We start from the raw sequence: 14,488 nt of genomic DNA, 5'->3' as shown, positions 1-14,488 counted from the left end.
ATGCAGCCGTCAAAATGCAGACGACCGCAGTTTGACGCCGCGATTCTCATGTTTTGCGGACTGTGTGCATATACAATACAGAGAGTTTTATAGATTAGGGGGGCGCAAGCGTTGGGGCCCCCTAGTGCATGCGCAGAGGTGTCAGCGCATGCGCAGTTCCGTGGCCCCAAGCGCTAGGGGGCGCCAACGCTTGCGTCCCCCTAATCTAAAACTCTCTAATGCCTCCGAGCGGCGCATCGTACGTCCGTTTGTATACATATATGAGGTCTCCGTGGAGTATCGGTGAAAGGTTACTTAGAATTCGATAGGTTACAATGTAGAGTTTACATGCCTGCAGCAGATCAAAGTAACTATAATAGACAGCTCCCGTCGCACTCAGATTTGTCATTGCAATGTAACCCTTAGCATGAGCAATATAATGAAAACATCAATAGGACGGACGATGCAACCATTATTTTATTCGTTACTCATGTTTATAGGTTAAGTTATAGGTTACCAAGATTAGGGTGTACCGTTCGCACGCTGCCGCGACTACCGCATGCATCGTGCCTCGGGCACGCGCTGTCCGGCGGTCCCGGGGCTGTCCGCCCGCCGGACCGGCAACCGAAGTTGGCCGAGAGTGAAAAAGCCTCCGCGAGAGAAGTCCTTGAACGTGTTTCCTGTTTCGGAGGTCTACACGCTGCTGGCTACCGCCGTCGTTGCAACGCCTGCCACAGCCGCGTGCGCGTAACATTTCTCTTCTTCTTCTGGGACTCCGCCACCGCTTCTTTCCCTTTCCCTACTCTCCCTCGGCGTTGTGACTTAAGCCTCGCCTCGGCGTCTAGCTCGCCTCTTCCGGCTGCTGGTCACTCGATGGCCGCCGGCTTTGCTGGCGACGGTGTCGCCTTGCGTGGTCGTCGGCGTCGCGTGTTGCCGGACGCATTGGTGCGTGGACGCGCTTCTGGTCGGCGCGGACACTGAGGAGACAACCTCGATGACGAAAGAAAGAAAGAAAGAAAGAAAGAAAGAAAGAAAGAAAAAGAAAGAAAAAGAAAGAAAAAGAAAGAAAAAGAAAGAAAGAAAGAAAGAAAGAAAGTGGTGCTGTAGTGCAGCGCTTCCTGACCGGTTGCAGCTGCGGAGCGGTTTTTATAGCTGTTCGCGGACCAGGAGGTGTATTCAAGAAACGTGCATGCGAAGACGCGGTCGGCAAGGTTTCCGAGCATTCCTTAAAAGGGACACTAACGCACAACACTAAATCAGTGTATACCGATAAGACATTCTTTGAAGACTGTGTTGTCGTTAATTTCTTAACATGAGGTTGATTACTTGAAGAGAAAAGTAAAGTAAAAGTTTGTTTTTTCAAATTCGCGCCGAAGCTCGAGCGCCGGTACGTCAGTGTGACGTAACGGATATGACATATACAGAACACGCGACACGCCGGACTCTTGGACTTTTACTACGTTGTTTGCTCACCTACACTCCTATAAACGAAAGGATAGGAAACAAACAAAGAAGATGCAGATCCAAAGCACACGTTGTAATCTATGTGAAGCGAAGCTTTCGTTAAATGGTTTTCCCGCACACAGGCGGGTTATACTTGACGTTGGCATGGGATAAGCATAGACGAGGGGTTTTGGTTAGAGCGTCGGGCTGTTCAATCCTGCCGTCGGGGACATTCTTAGCCTCCTTCTTAATTCTTCCTCTTGTTCTTCTTATTATTGTTGTTACTATTATTATATTGTGTGAGCATGATCTATTCGACAAGGCAGCGTGTATACCAGCAGCGACGGTTGTAGCAAAGTCCGCGAGAATTCGCCAAGCTTCGCTTTACGAAGGTGCCCATTCCCACATAAAAAGCAATACATGACTTCGCTGCGCAATACTGCCGAGATAACGCTATGAGGGCAAGCTTATTGTACGCGTGTATAACGCAACGTTACGTGAGCATCGATTCCCGATTTGTCGCGGAAGTCCTGCTCTCTTGGGTGACGAAATATTTGACCAAGGCGTGGTCGCGTCTGTCCGTCTTCCTTGCCCTTGAACGTGGACCCAGGCATCCGTTCTTGCAGCGCCACGCGGCGGAGCTGTATACCCGCTGAAACTGAAAGTCTGGTCAAGGTGGTCACGCATCTGCCCGAGAGAAAGTAGCGTCCCATTTCGACAGCGGTTATAGCACTACATTAGTTGTTGCTGAAGAATCTCGCTTCCAGTAGTGGACGCTATATACCGCCGTTAAAGTTGTGGAGTTCTTTCTGGCAGACGGAAATGTGTTTCCCATAGAACTACTTTATCCTCTGTGTAAGGAATTCATTTCAGCCCTTGTCAGCTTTCGCCAGTCGTTCAACTTTTTCGTCGTTGCGGAGAGGACGAGTTGAAGATGGAAGCAGAAGAACGAAGATGTGTTATGCCAACATATCCTATCTCACTCACTTCAATCAATCAATCAATCAATCAATCAATCAATCAATCAATCAATCAATCAATCAATCAATCAACCAATCAACTCACTCACTCACCTAATCAATCAACTTACTCTCTCACCTAATCAATCAATCGCAGTTACTAGTCTGAATGACTTGCTTCAAAATACTCCATCCAGCAGTGAATCAGTGACGTATTTTTTTTTCTTAAGTTTTCTCAAAGACACCTGGCCGCAGCAAGTTTATCGATGATAGTACTCCAGCTTGCCACGGGTAATACCATAGGCGTTGCGCTTAGCCTGCATGTTTTTGTGTATTAGGTTCTTTTTTTCCTTTCTCTTACGAAAACAACTTGAGACGCCGCCGTGTTTTGTGTTTGTTTTTTCACGCCGTTTGCGCGTTGGGTGCTGAGCACGTGCAAGCACCCTTCCTGTGTACCCGTACACTCGCTGCTCAGTCAGCGTCGTGGTTATAAATGACGCACGACGCAGACCCCTACATAGATGTTTGCAATACCTGAACGACGTGACCAGAGCAGCCACGCGGGGTGGCCTTTCCTGTATAATGCCGGTGTATGTTTTCTCCGCCTACATTTGTGTCACGGCGGTGGTTCATTTGTGTGATTGATGGCGGGGAAGTTCTGTGTCTTTCGTATTTTTAAATTTTTTTCGTTACTATTCACACTGTTCAGAAAACATAGCCGTCCAAACAAGCGAGAAAAGCTAAAACGACTCAGACTTCTAGTTATATTTTGTACGTATCTCATGCCGTTACACGCATTACCAGCATTTGTTTGATGAGTCAATAGAATGTTAACATGCTTTAATCGATGATTTGTATAGAGACTGAGAAGAAGCTTGAGTTTTACGGTAGCAGATATTTTTGAAAGCGGCCAATGGCGTAGAAGGAGAGAGAGGGGGGGGGGGGGGGATCGGAGAAGTCAACCGGAACAGAAAATTCGGTCTGCTGCCCTAAACTGGGCAACTGGGAGATAGAAAGAGAATGGAGATAAGTGATGATGTATTCGCCTTGCCTGCTTGATGCTTGTTTGTTTACAACCACGCAGATTGGTTATAAGTATTCGCTGATGTGCTGCTTTGAAATTGAAAGAAAGGACCCGGAACAACGATGGTATATAGAATAAAGAAAGGATAAAAACAACATCGAGTGGTCGCCTATGATTGGAAGTTTCATGCTTTAAGTGATCTGTATTTGTACAGAGACGTGCATTTCAACCCTATTAAAATTATATTGAAAAAGAATAGATTTTGCGCTTCCCTCTGCTCTGTTCTTTCTGAAATTCTGCAGTATGGTCCCATTTTGTGGTTTGAATAATTCAATACAGCACTTGACACGGTTGTGCGTTTAGAAAAAAGTTTATCACTGTATTGAAGATTTAAGTCCAGTAACAGTAGTTTGTCAAGAAAAGAACAGCGAATTTGCCTTCGCCCGCGCCTCTCGGATACAGCCCCGTGCGACTGAAGGAAACCAATCACGAAGGCCTTGTTTTGACCCACGACAGACGCCGGAAGTGCACAACCGCCATGTTTTAAGCATCACTCACTGCAAGAGTCGCTCACGAAGGGAAATTCGCAGTCTTTTTCTCGACAAACTATAGGCCTGAAACTGTGTCTAATGTTATATATCGCATAGGTTAGACCGTCTAAAGTCAACAGACAACGAAGCCAAGGAAAGCATCGGGGAAATTCAGTGTAGTTGAAATTGGAATGTAGAAAATAATAAAGAAAAGGGGAAGTGCAACGCACTCGTAATGCGGAGGTTGCGGGTTCGGCTCCCGCCGGCGACAAGTTATCTTTTCGTCCACTTTCATTTCCCTTTTCTTCATTATTTTCTACATTCGAATTTCAACTACACTGAATTTCCCCGATGCTTTCCTTGGCTTCGTTGTCTGTTGACCTTATGTGGTTATGACTAATAAAATCGAGCCCCTCGGTTCCCATTCTTCTTTCATAGTTTAGACCGTGAAATTCGATCTTGCTGCAAAATCTGAGCAACAACAGAGCAGCGTTACACACAATCTTTTTTTTTTTATTTCAAGGGAAAGCACTCACGTTTCTGTGTATGTGTTAGCACGGCGGTGACAGCATGCGCTATGGATGTACGCGTTTCTGAGCCAGGGCCCATTGTTGTGGTCTCCGCAGACAAGTCCCAGCTGGAAGATACGCTGAGGGTGAACGGCAAGGGAAAGAAGATGCGCAAGCCCCGCACCATCTACTCTAGCCTCCAGCTTCAGCAGCTCAACAGGAGGTTCCAGCGGACCCAGTACCTCGCCCTGCCCGAGCGCGCCGAGCTCGCCGCCTCCCTGGGACTCACGCAGACGCAGGTCAGTCTGCGCCACACGTTTTACTTCTATATACTTTTTTTTAGTGCACGTGCACTAGCGTCGTAACCCCTAGAGGGCTCTGCGTACCGACCAAGGAGGGTTGTCAAGAAGCTTCTGGAGCGGCAGTCATATAGTGTAATTGGATTTAGGTAATCTGCAAGACATCCTATATGTCGACTGCTTTCGGCCTTTCTGTTGATAGAGGCTTTCTCATATACATATCTGTAAAATATTGTTACGTGTGGCTGATGTACAATCCTATTTACAATATATTTACACGTAGGCTAACGGTGGCCAAGATGGCGACCCTATACCAATCGGGAACACGTCGTCCTCCTCCTCTTCAGTGCAGCCAGACTGTGGCGGCCGTTCCATATCAATATATACAGACCTATTGTAGACAAAAGTCTGCATGCACTTCGTTCCTGGTCTGTAGATGGTCTATTGTCGGTTCCTGGTCTGTAGATGGTCTATTGGGGGTACGCAGTGACGTCATGGAAGCCTCCATATCGTTCTGCAGCCAGCACGGAGAAAAGCTGCACCTTATCTCGATCCGCTTATATCCAGCATCGCAGTGGATGATGTGAGTAGGAAACAAAATGACGTATGTTACGTCACTTGAATACTCCCTGCAAACTGCTTAGTCATAAATCTGTATAAAGTCTAGGGAGAGTACATGGCTTGTCTGTGTACGCACTCTCTGTAGGCTGTGTATATAGACAGACGGAAAGGGTGTAAAACTGTATCCCACTGTCATTTTTATGGGCGTTTCGGCATCTACTGGTACTGTACAGCGTGAAGCTCTCTTGACGGTTGATTTGTTCACTCGTTCTCGTTTTCATTACACAATTCCGTTACTACTTACGTCGGGTATCGCATACGCTAAAAGAAGCAAAGTGTACTCCTTTCGAACCAGTGTTTCCTTAAACTAGGCGTGACACCCGTATACTCTCTCGTGGACGAAGCGGAGGTGACGAGAAGGAAGGACGCTATCCGGCATCTATAGGAAGATGTTTGCATCTATAAAAGCAGCAGTGTACAAGACTCGAAACACGAAAACGGCAAGAAATGATGTACGGTACTGTGAAAAGAGAGCTGCACAAATCTTTCCGATTTCCTGGCGGAGCGGTCGGCGTCTAGGGTGGCCTTGAAGAGGGCACATCTATGCAGAAACGTAAACCCCAAAACGTAGAAAGGAAAACGAAAGAAAAGAAAAAGAAAAAAAAAATCCGGAGGTTGTAAACATGGCTGCCGAACCCTTTGAACCCCCCCGCCGCGCCTCTGCGCGCCCGTGCAGCGGTATAAATACGGCCCCACAAAAAGTGGGTTTAGTGGGGACCTCCTTCGGCGCCCCGTCGTCGTCGTCTCGGCAACGCGCTCACGACGCTGGTAATGATGATGGTGATGACGATGGCCATGATACTCGGCTGCCCCGGCCGCGCGCGTGCCCCTGCCACCTTATAGGATAGTTTGGAGGAAGAGAGAAAGGGGGAAAGATGAGCGAGCCTTCCTTCCGAGCTTGCTGCCGCAGCAGCGATGAGAGCGAATGGCTTCGTCGCGCCCGCTTTGTCTCGGACCCTGTCGACGTTTTCTCCCTTTTCGGCGCGTTTTGTGCGATTGTTAGAAAGGGGAGAGAGAGATATAGACCCGCGTAGCTGCGCTCACGGTTTAGGTTAAAGCGTGGTGGTGGCGCGAGTAGCCGGGAGAGCCTATGTGAGGGTGGTGGTGTAGGCATATAGAAGTGCTGTCGGCGAGTTCTTTCTTTTCTCTTTTCCTAGACTGAGTAATGGACCTTGTTTCTGGGTAGCGCGCCTTCTTTGCCGCCGGGCCCGCTGGGCTCTGTCTCTCTCTCTCTCTCTCTCTCTATCGTAGTCGTTGGCTGCGGCGTCGTCCGTCGACAGCCCGTTCCGTGCTCCGACGCCTTCGGCGGCTTTTTCTCTGCAACCAGAGCGGAAAAGACTTCCTAATGTGGTACCACCGGCCGTGTGTCTGTGTTGTTGCTCGGCCGTTCCTTGCTCCCTCGTCGGGACTCTTTTGTTCCGTTTCGTATTTGTTTTTTGTTTTTTTTGTCTTCGTTGTCTTCTTTTTGACTCCCGGAATTACGTGGCTCGGCGCTGTGGAGCATGTGTGTGTGTCTGGAGGAACCCTTCCTCTTTTTTTGAGCCGCGATGTTGATGGCGATAACGCCGCGATAAAAGAGGGCGTTCTGTTTTGGTGGCCAGAATTAGACTCCGCCGAGTGGTCCTGCTGGGTTTTCTGGGTGACGCGCCTTTAGGTACACAGATGAGTTGTACGTCGGGGAGGACCGGAAGGGCCCGGTGGGGGGCGATGCGGTGATTACGTATACTCGCGACGTGGACGACATTGCGAGGTAATTTCGTCTGCGGTCTTTATCTCCGGCGTCGTTTCACGTAATCCTCGTGTCTCCTTGCATGCCCTTATGGAAGTGAACATAGTGTATGAATTGTTCTATCGCGCTTCAGTGCATCATGTTCAGTAAATGCCAAATAGGCCAATTTTCTGTTCTTCTAAAATATTTCCTTCTGACAGAAGGCAGCTGAGCACGTGGGTACTTTCGACACAATTGAGCAATAATGGACACCGACCTCAGAAATAAAGTTTTAAAATAAACAAGACAGGTTCCGGCTCTCATACGAAAAAGCCTTGTTCAGTCTACTTGTGAACAATAAGGCTCCGGTACGGGAGCCGGAACGCTGTTTTCTTTTAAAATTTTATTTAATTCGTCGGTGTTCGGTATTACTCGGATGTGTCATGATAATCCCCGACCAGATGAGTTTTCGTCACACTCTAGATTTCATGGCACTTAAAGTTCAAGGATGCAGGAAACATATCGGTACTGAAGCAAATTACTACCTGATTTCTTTGGCAACAACGCCTTCATACCACTGTGCGAGAGTCTAGAACGCGCCAGCGGCAACGTTACTCGTGCGACCCAACACACGAGCAAGTATATCAACATCACGGCGCTTCTGTTACAGGAACGCGTAGTTTCGGTATGAGTCAGCTTGCATGACTGAAACAGAGTAACACGCACATCCGCGTATTTCACTCTTTCTCACTCAGAGGAAAAAAAAGATGTAAAGACACACACATATCCTTCTTCTCTTGCGTGCCTGGTTCGTCCAAGTGAGGCCGCATCTCGACCCGACATCTCGAATGCGACGCCCTCTCGCGGCGGCAGCGACGCCGTTCCGCACTACAGGTCTCACAAAGCGGAGGAGTCTGCGTTGGTTGTCCATCTTCTTGGCTTTCCTCTCGTCACGTTCGTTCTCTTGCTTTCTTTTCCTTTCTCGCTTTCTTTATTTCGTCCCTTCCATTGGCAGGTTGCGCGCTCCGATCGGCGGCCCTCTTGACGTTGCAGTTCTTGCGTATCCGCCTGGCACCAGACAGCAGGAGTGCAAGCGCGAGGCTCGTCGGCGGATCAAGAACGCTGCGAACGAAAGAAAAAAAAAAGAAAGAAAGAGAGATAGACGCCAAAATAAAAACGAAAGGAAACGAGCTAAAAACCAGAGAGAGAGAGAGCGCCGGGCCCTCGGCCGGGCTGCCCTGGAGAGCTTCCAAACACGCCCCTGACGTCGCTCGCTGGTTCCCGAGACAGGAGAATTCACGGACGGACGCGTGCGCACATGCAACGGCGCGAACCGCCTTCCACCGGCGGCGTGCACAGCGCGCCAGCCGATCACGCTTCGGCCAAACCGCCGAGGGCCAACACCGCCGCGCAGTGTGTGTCTGTGCGTGCGTGCCCGGCGAGATGCCGGCGGCTTGCTGCGTGCCGCCGACGGCTGAAGGCTGCCGCAGGCCGGCCCTGCGGTGTACGCGGCCGCGGACATCCGTGTACATATGCCTATATGCGCGGTCAGGATTGTTTTTTAATCTTTGTGTTCTTAATTCCGGCGAGTCCCGATATAGGGGCGCGTTGCCAGAGAGGCGGAGGCTGGATTATAGAAGCCGCACACTGCAAGATTCAGTGTGTCTGGACGTGGTCGTCAATATAGTAGACGGCCTGCTCCGACGCAGGAGACTGCGCATAGGTCAATTTGGCGCCCGTTCGGGCAAAGAGTCTTGTTGCGTGGTACACCAACAAGCAACGTCCACGTTATACTGGCAGGCTCCCAGAGATTCCTTTCAGACGCGTCGCACATCGTATCGGACGCTGCGTTGTGTCATGTGTGCGTATGGTTTGCTGATGTACATTACATGGGTCTTTTGCAACACATGGGTGTGTCCCGGGCTGTTCTACACGTGTCTTCTCTTGTACGCCTGTCTTCAGATTTACATGCATGGGACTTCTGCTGCACACGTACCTTCTGGTGTGAACGTGTCTTTGGATGTGTGTTCTGCATCATATACGTATTCTGATGTACACGTGCCTTTTGTCATACATACACATAGGCGGTGAATGCTCCTCCAAGAACGTCCGGAATAACGAGGCTGGTTGCCAGAGGATGTCGTATACTGAAGTGGCTGCTGCATACCGCAAACACTCATTGCCTGCGGACACGCTATAAGTGGCCAGTTTCGTCCTTACGTGGCTAGTCTGCTCGCTGAGGAAGTCGCCTCTTCGTGTCGAGAAACTCGCCAAAGGTTCTATATATAGCGCTCAGTTGGAATAATTATTCTCCTTGGCGAAGTGTCATGTGAGCTCCACGAGGTCAGGTTTGATAGGCCGGTGTCTGTCATTGATTATATATACTAAACGGCTTAGTCAATTCCACATTCTCGTGCGTCTCTCTTGTTTAGTCGGCCACCGTGTGAAGGAGCACGTAGCTTTGTGAGTCAAAGCGTGTATAGGAACACAAGAGTGATCAGAGGGGATCTTTTATAGTGTTCAATCCAGAAACTAGACAGAAAACGAACAGAAGACGAGGCACACACAAGCGCTTATCTCGTCCCCGGCCCTTTTTTTCTCAGGTTTCAGCGCTAAACACTAGAATTGATGTCGTACTAACAATGGCGAAGCTCATCGCTTGCGAAGGTGATCTTCGTGTCCACTCACCAGTTGAGGCTTCTTCGCTGTGTGTGCCGGCAAGTTCCTATACTGTCGTGCTTCCGAACTCTTCAAATGAATCGCTCTCGTCATCATTCCACTTATGTCCGGTGTAGGACGATGACACAGCGATCTGCAATTGACCATCTGCTGCGCCAACACACTGCACCTTATGCCTGCAAAATGTCTGTTGTCATCATACCGCCTATTTCTCTGCCACCCTCGGCTGCGTTTTTCTTCTTTTGGCACTTATACTTTATACTCTATAGCATACCACCTGCTATCTACTCTAAGCGTAAAACAGGAGCTGCCCAACACCACTTCTGCCTCTAAATATCTCAACTACAGAATATCAGCAACCCGAACTTGCTGTCGGATTCATATACTGCTCTCTTCCAATTTCTTACCATTGCGTTAAACAGCTGTCGTTTAACTCCAAGCTTTCTCTCCGAAAGCAAAGGGTTCTGGAACACCAGAGTCCGAGTGTTGTTGAACACCAAAGAATCACTGCGTGTATAAGACGGCAACGTCCACACAAACTGTCCATCCATTGCTTGCTGTTTTTCCGCCACCGGAAGACGGCCCGCCGCCTTCTCCAGTGTTTCTGACGGCCGCGGAGCCGGAGGGCTTCCGGCTGGCTCGATGTCTCGCTAGCCGGCTTCACGTGCGATCATCCGTCGCCCGAGGCGTTCGCGTGAGACTATAGCTGATAGCTGCACGGCTCCGTGGAGCGGCGGCAGGGACCAGAAGACGTGGCCTACATCGAGACTCCCTCGCAAGCACGGCCTCCCTTCTCCATCTAGCAACCCGACAGACGTGTTGCGTCTGCAAGGGTTCTCGATCGTCAAAGCTCGCTGACGGACAGGCCATATTGGGGACAGCATGCTTGAGCACGCAGCAAAAACAGCCGAGCAGATAAAAAAAAATGAGATGAATGACGTGAAAAAGCGGCGAAGAAACGTGACGACGTTTGGTTTCTCGGAAGTCGGGTGGACTCCCTTACCTTCCGACTCCGCCCCTGTAATCTCGAACCTCTTCATTCTTTACCTCGAACGCATGAAAGTGAAAGTGTTTACACATACGCATAACGTGGCTATAGATCAGTCGAAAACGCGTTGTTTCGCGTACTCGTGATGGAGATATTCCGCTCGATTTGGATAGTTTGCGTTTAGCTGCTGCGGCTGCATGCCCACTGCGAACTGCGCCCAGGATTTCGACCTTTGTAAGGTTGCATGCAACTCGTTGCTCCCTTTAGTAACATCTCGCGGACAGGTTGCGTATGCACGTCTGAATGAAGTGCATTTGAAATACGGTATACGGGCACGTTTGCAAGCCGAACGCAACACCAGAAAAGCAGCCGGAGGCGGCAGTTTCGCGTCTCCCCTGATGAATGTGTTCATCAGATTAGCGCGCAAGCATGTGTCAATACTCACCGCCTGCCTACATAATCCCGTGGCCGTGTACGAACTTCGCCGTGTTCTTCGGCAGCTGCGAACTCGCCCACTTCATCAGCGCGCCAGCCATTAATCTCGTTCGCCCCGTTTATTCCGCAGCGCGGCGCCTTCCTCGTCCGAGATTCGCCCGGGGCGCCATCTGGTGGTGGCGACGTTCGTTTATATATACCCCGAGATTCGCCGAAAGCACATACGCACCTTCAGAGTTAGCGAGATGGCGTTCGGTGATGAAAACTAAACTCAATTAGGATTGCAAGCGATGATAAAATCGATCACGTCTGCCTCTTCTTTTTACGGTGACCGAAAAAAAAAAATGATAGAACGTTGACAAGCCCGGTTTATCGACGGGTGTAACGTAGGACAGCTTTCTACTCTGCTGGCCTTGCCAAAACAGAAAGGCTGCAGCTTCGTCAATCAAAGGAGTCGTCACAATTGGATTTGAACATATATACGCACCAAGAGAATATACATATACGTTAGCAAGAGAAGGGAAGCGCAGTCGAGGACGGCAGAAAACTAGGTGGGATGATGAAGTTAATAAATTTGCAGGCGCAAGTAGAAATCAGCTATCGCAAGACAGGGGTAATTGGAGATCGCAGGGAGAGGTCTTCGTCATGCAGGGTACATAAATATAGGCTGCTGCTGCTGCTGCTGCTGACGATGATGATGACGCACATGAGTGGCGGGTCACTCGGCGTCCGTTAGGCAATCAACTGACTCTTTACCTTCGTCTTGCCGTCGAAGTCGTTGTTTCAAAGTGGAAAAGGCTTTTTCAGCTCCAACGTTCTGCTCGATGATGGTTTGTCTCCAACTACACATGAGCCTGTCTATCACTACAGGAAGTGAGGAAAAGACAATTATGACTTTATTTTCCACCCAGACAAAGATGGGGAAAAAAGCGCTCAATGACTCCACTAGCTTTCCCCTCCCAAGGGAAGAAGACGTACATAGTTTTACACTTTCTATGGCGTACAATATTTACTGCACCTCAAATTGGCGTTTCAAACTAAGCTAAAACAGTAGTTAACAATGAATATACGCAGTATAATAAATTAGAACGAAACGCTTGTGTTGCTCGTGTACTCAGCACAGATTATTCTCAATGTAGATACAGCTGTTATTCCAATCAGTGCAGAAATATTACATAACGATTACTTCAAAAATAAGAACAATTACGTGGTGCGCAACAATGCATTCGAAAACGAGCAACACTGAAGGAAGCTACATCTCATTTAATGCGACCTCCCCAATTCACGTGAAAGGGGGATCGAACACTGAGGCGCACTCGGAAAACGAGCACACCCTGTTTCGAGCACGGCTCAGTGAGCATCGGACATGCGATAGCACCTTTCTCCCGAAGGCGCCAAAGAAAAGACGATTTATACGGCGATCGTTTTCGGCTAGGTCCACTTCGATCTCCCGGAGATGAGAAAAGATCGCTGTACGCAGGTGGAGGGACGCGGGGGGGGGGCAACCAAATGCAGAAGGTTGCGGAGGGCCGGTTCCAGCGGTCTACAAGGGGGGCTTCGCAGCGCGGTTAATGAATGAATGCCCCCTCTGGCTTTTGGCTCGGTGTGGGCCACGAAGGGGACTGGCGCGCGCGGTCGGGCATAGGAAGAAGAATCGGCCTCGGCGCCGTGGCCAGCCACCACAACACGCGCGAAACGTAATCTGATCTGCCCCGCCGCGCTTCAGGAAGGAGGTTCGACTCCCATTTTTCATCCGCTACAGAGCCACCCTTTCTTCTTGTTGTTTTTGTTTCTTTTGTTCTTGCTCTTCTCGTCGCCTTTTCCTGGTCGTCTGCTGCCGTCCTTCCTTGCCTTGTCTTGGATCGTCTGTTCTCGCTGTGTTGTCCGTCTGTTTTATAGTTTTTTTTTTCTCTTGTCTTGCGTCGGTTTGGCTTGGCTTGCCTTGCACGAGGAGGCAGTGGCCTGCCATGCCTCTTCGCGTGGTTTCTCTCTCAGGAAGGGAGGAGCTCACACCGCGCCATTTTTGATCTTGTACATGTTTATTGTTTTCGTTTTCTTTTATTTCATGTTTATTTTGCCTAGCTCGAGAGGAATTCTTCCTCCTGGCGGCTGGCTCGTTAGCGGCCAGCCATGTACCCGCGTTTTTACTGACGACCGGCCACGCAGTGTTTGTCGATTGTCCGAGGTGTTACGTGTGCTTTACTGCTCGGTATATGCAGTGCGGCGCCATATTTCCGTCAACTGGACAAATTAGTAATCGTGAAGATGAGATTATCTTGCTGCAGACGACGACGAGCTGTACGTCGTCGAACAGAAACTACGCAAGCTCACATCGGCCATTGCATCACGTGCACGCACTGTGATTGAAGGGACGCTGAAGAGAAAGTTAGGAAAACTATATCCATAAATTATAGTTCTACAATTAGAAGCAGTTCGGTAATTGCCACTATAGCGGAGGCTTGGTGATGCCATAATGACGCACAAACGAGAGCGGTGGTGGTTCCTTCATCTTGAAGCTCTCGCACCAGATCCCCATGACGTCGGAGATATTGACAGAAGCCTGTATCAAAAGGTGAATTTTTTTGAAATGGAGTTGACACCGCTGTTTTTTCATCTGATGTGATAAAAAAAAACAATTTGCGTTTGAAATCGCTGCACGCAATCAGATCAATGTGTTAACCACGACGATGTAATCAAAGCGCCGTCGGCGTCGCCGTGTTGAAATCTCAATGCGGTTATCGCGCGGAAGCTGTTGTCTTCCGCGCAATAGGCGGCTCTTATCACGCGCTACGTGCAGTGACTCAGAAACGTTTAAAAGCTTTAGCTTCGTTTCAAAATTAACCGTAATTGCGGCGCACCGAACGCCGCTATGCAAAGTAATAGGAGCCCGTTCGACATGGCAGTCTCGCACAGCGCAGCGCTAATAAATTTGCTGGTACGGCAGGTGCCGCTTCTTTCGAGCATATATTAAATCAGCGCCGTAACTGCTGCAGGCGAGCATATAACTATAGCAAGCCGCCGATACATTGATGCAATTACGCGCGCATACCTCGCCGTTATGCCTCACGCATAGCACGTGTGGACCATGCAAGCAAGCCTTTGGGCAGTTATAACCGGGGTGCTGATTGGAGCAGTATAACCACTGCAGGCTAACTAGACGCAGCAACGCAATTACGAGCCTTATACAACACCTGGCTGCCGTGTGCATACAAAATTACCAACACGGCTTTCGGCGTCGGCGGCTGCTGCTGCTGATTACGGACTCGTTACGCGTGGTCTCCGAAACAAAATATCCTTTCAGGTGTGTAATCCTA

At 49.4% G+C, this 14,488-nt stretch overlaps 1 protein-coding gene across 1 annotated transcript in view; it reads left to right on the top strand.

Moving 5' to 3' along the window:
* The window catches only part of LOC119464298 (homeotic protein distal-less), a 95,243-nt gene that overhangs the window by 24,400 nt on the left and 56,355 nt on the right, over window positions 1–14,488 (top strand). Inside the window, exon 2 of the mRNA XM_037725204.2 lies at window positions 4,562–4,743. Within this exon, the coding sequence (XP_037581132.1) occupies window positions 4,562–4,743 (182 nt within the window). The remainder of the gene's footprint in view (window positions 1–4,561; window positions 4,744–14,488) is intronic.

Source organism: Dermacentor silvarum, chromosome 9 (assembly GCF_013339745.2).
Source record: "Dermacentor silvarum isolate Dsil-2018 chromosome 9, BIME_Dsil_1.4, whole genome shotgun sequence".
In the NCBI taxonomy this organism is placed as follows: Eukaryota; Metazoa; Arthropoda; class Arachnida; order Ixodida; family Ixodidae; genus Dermacentor; species Dermacentor silvarum.
This window is presented reverse-complemented; position numbering and strand designations above follow the sequence as displayed.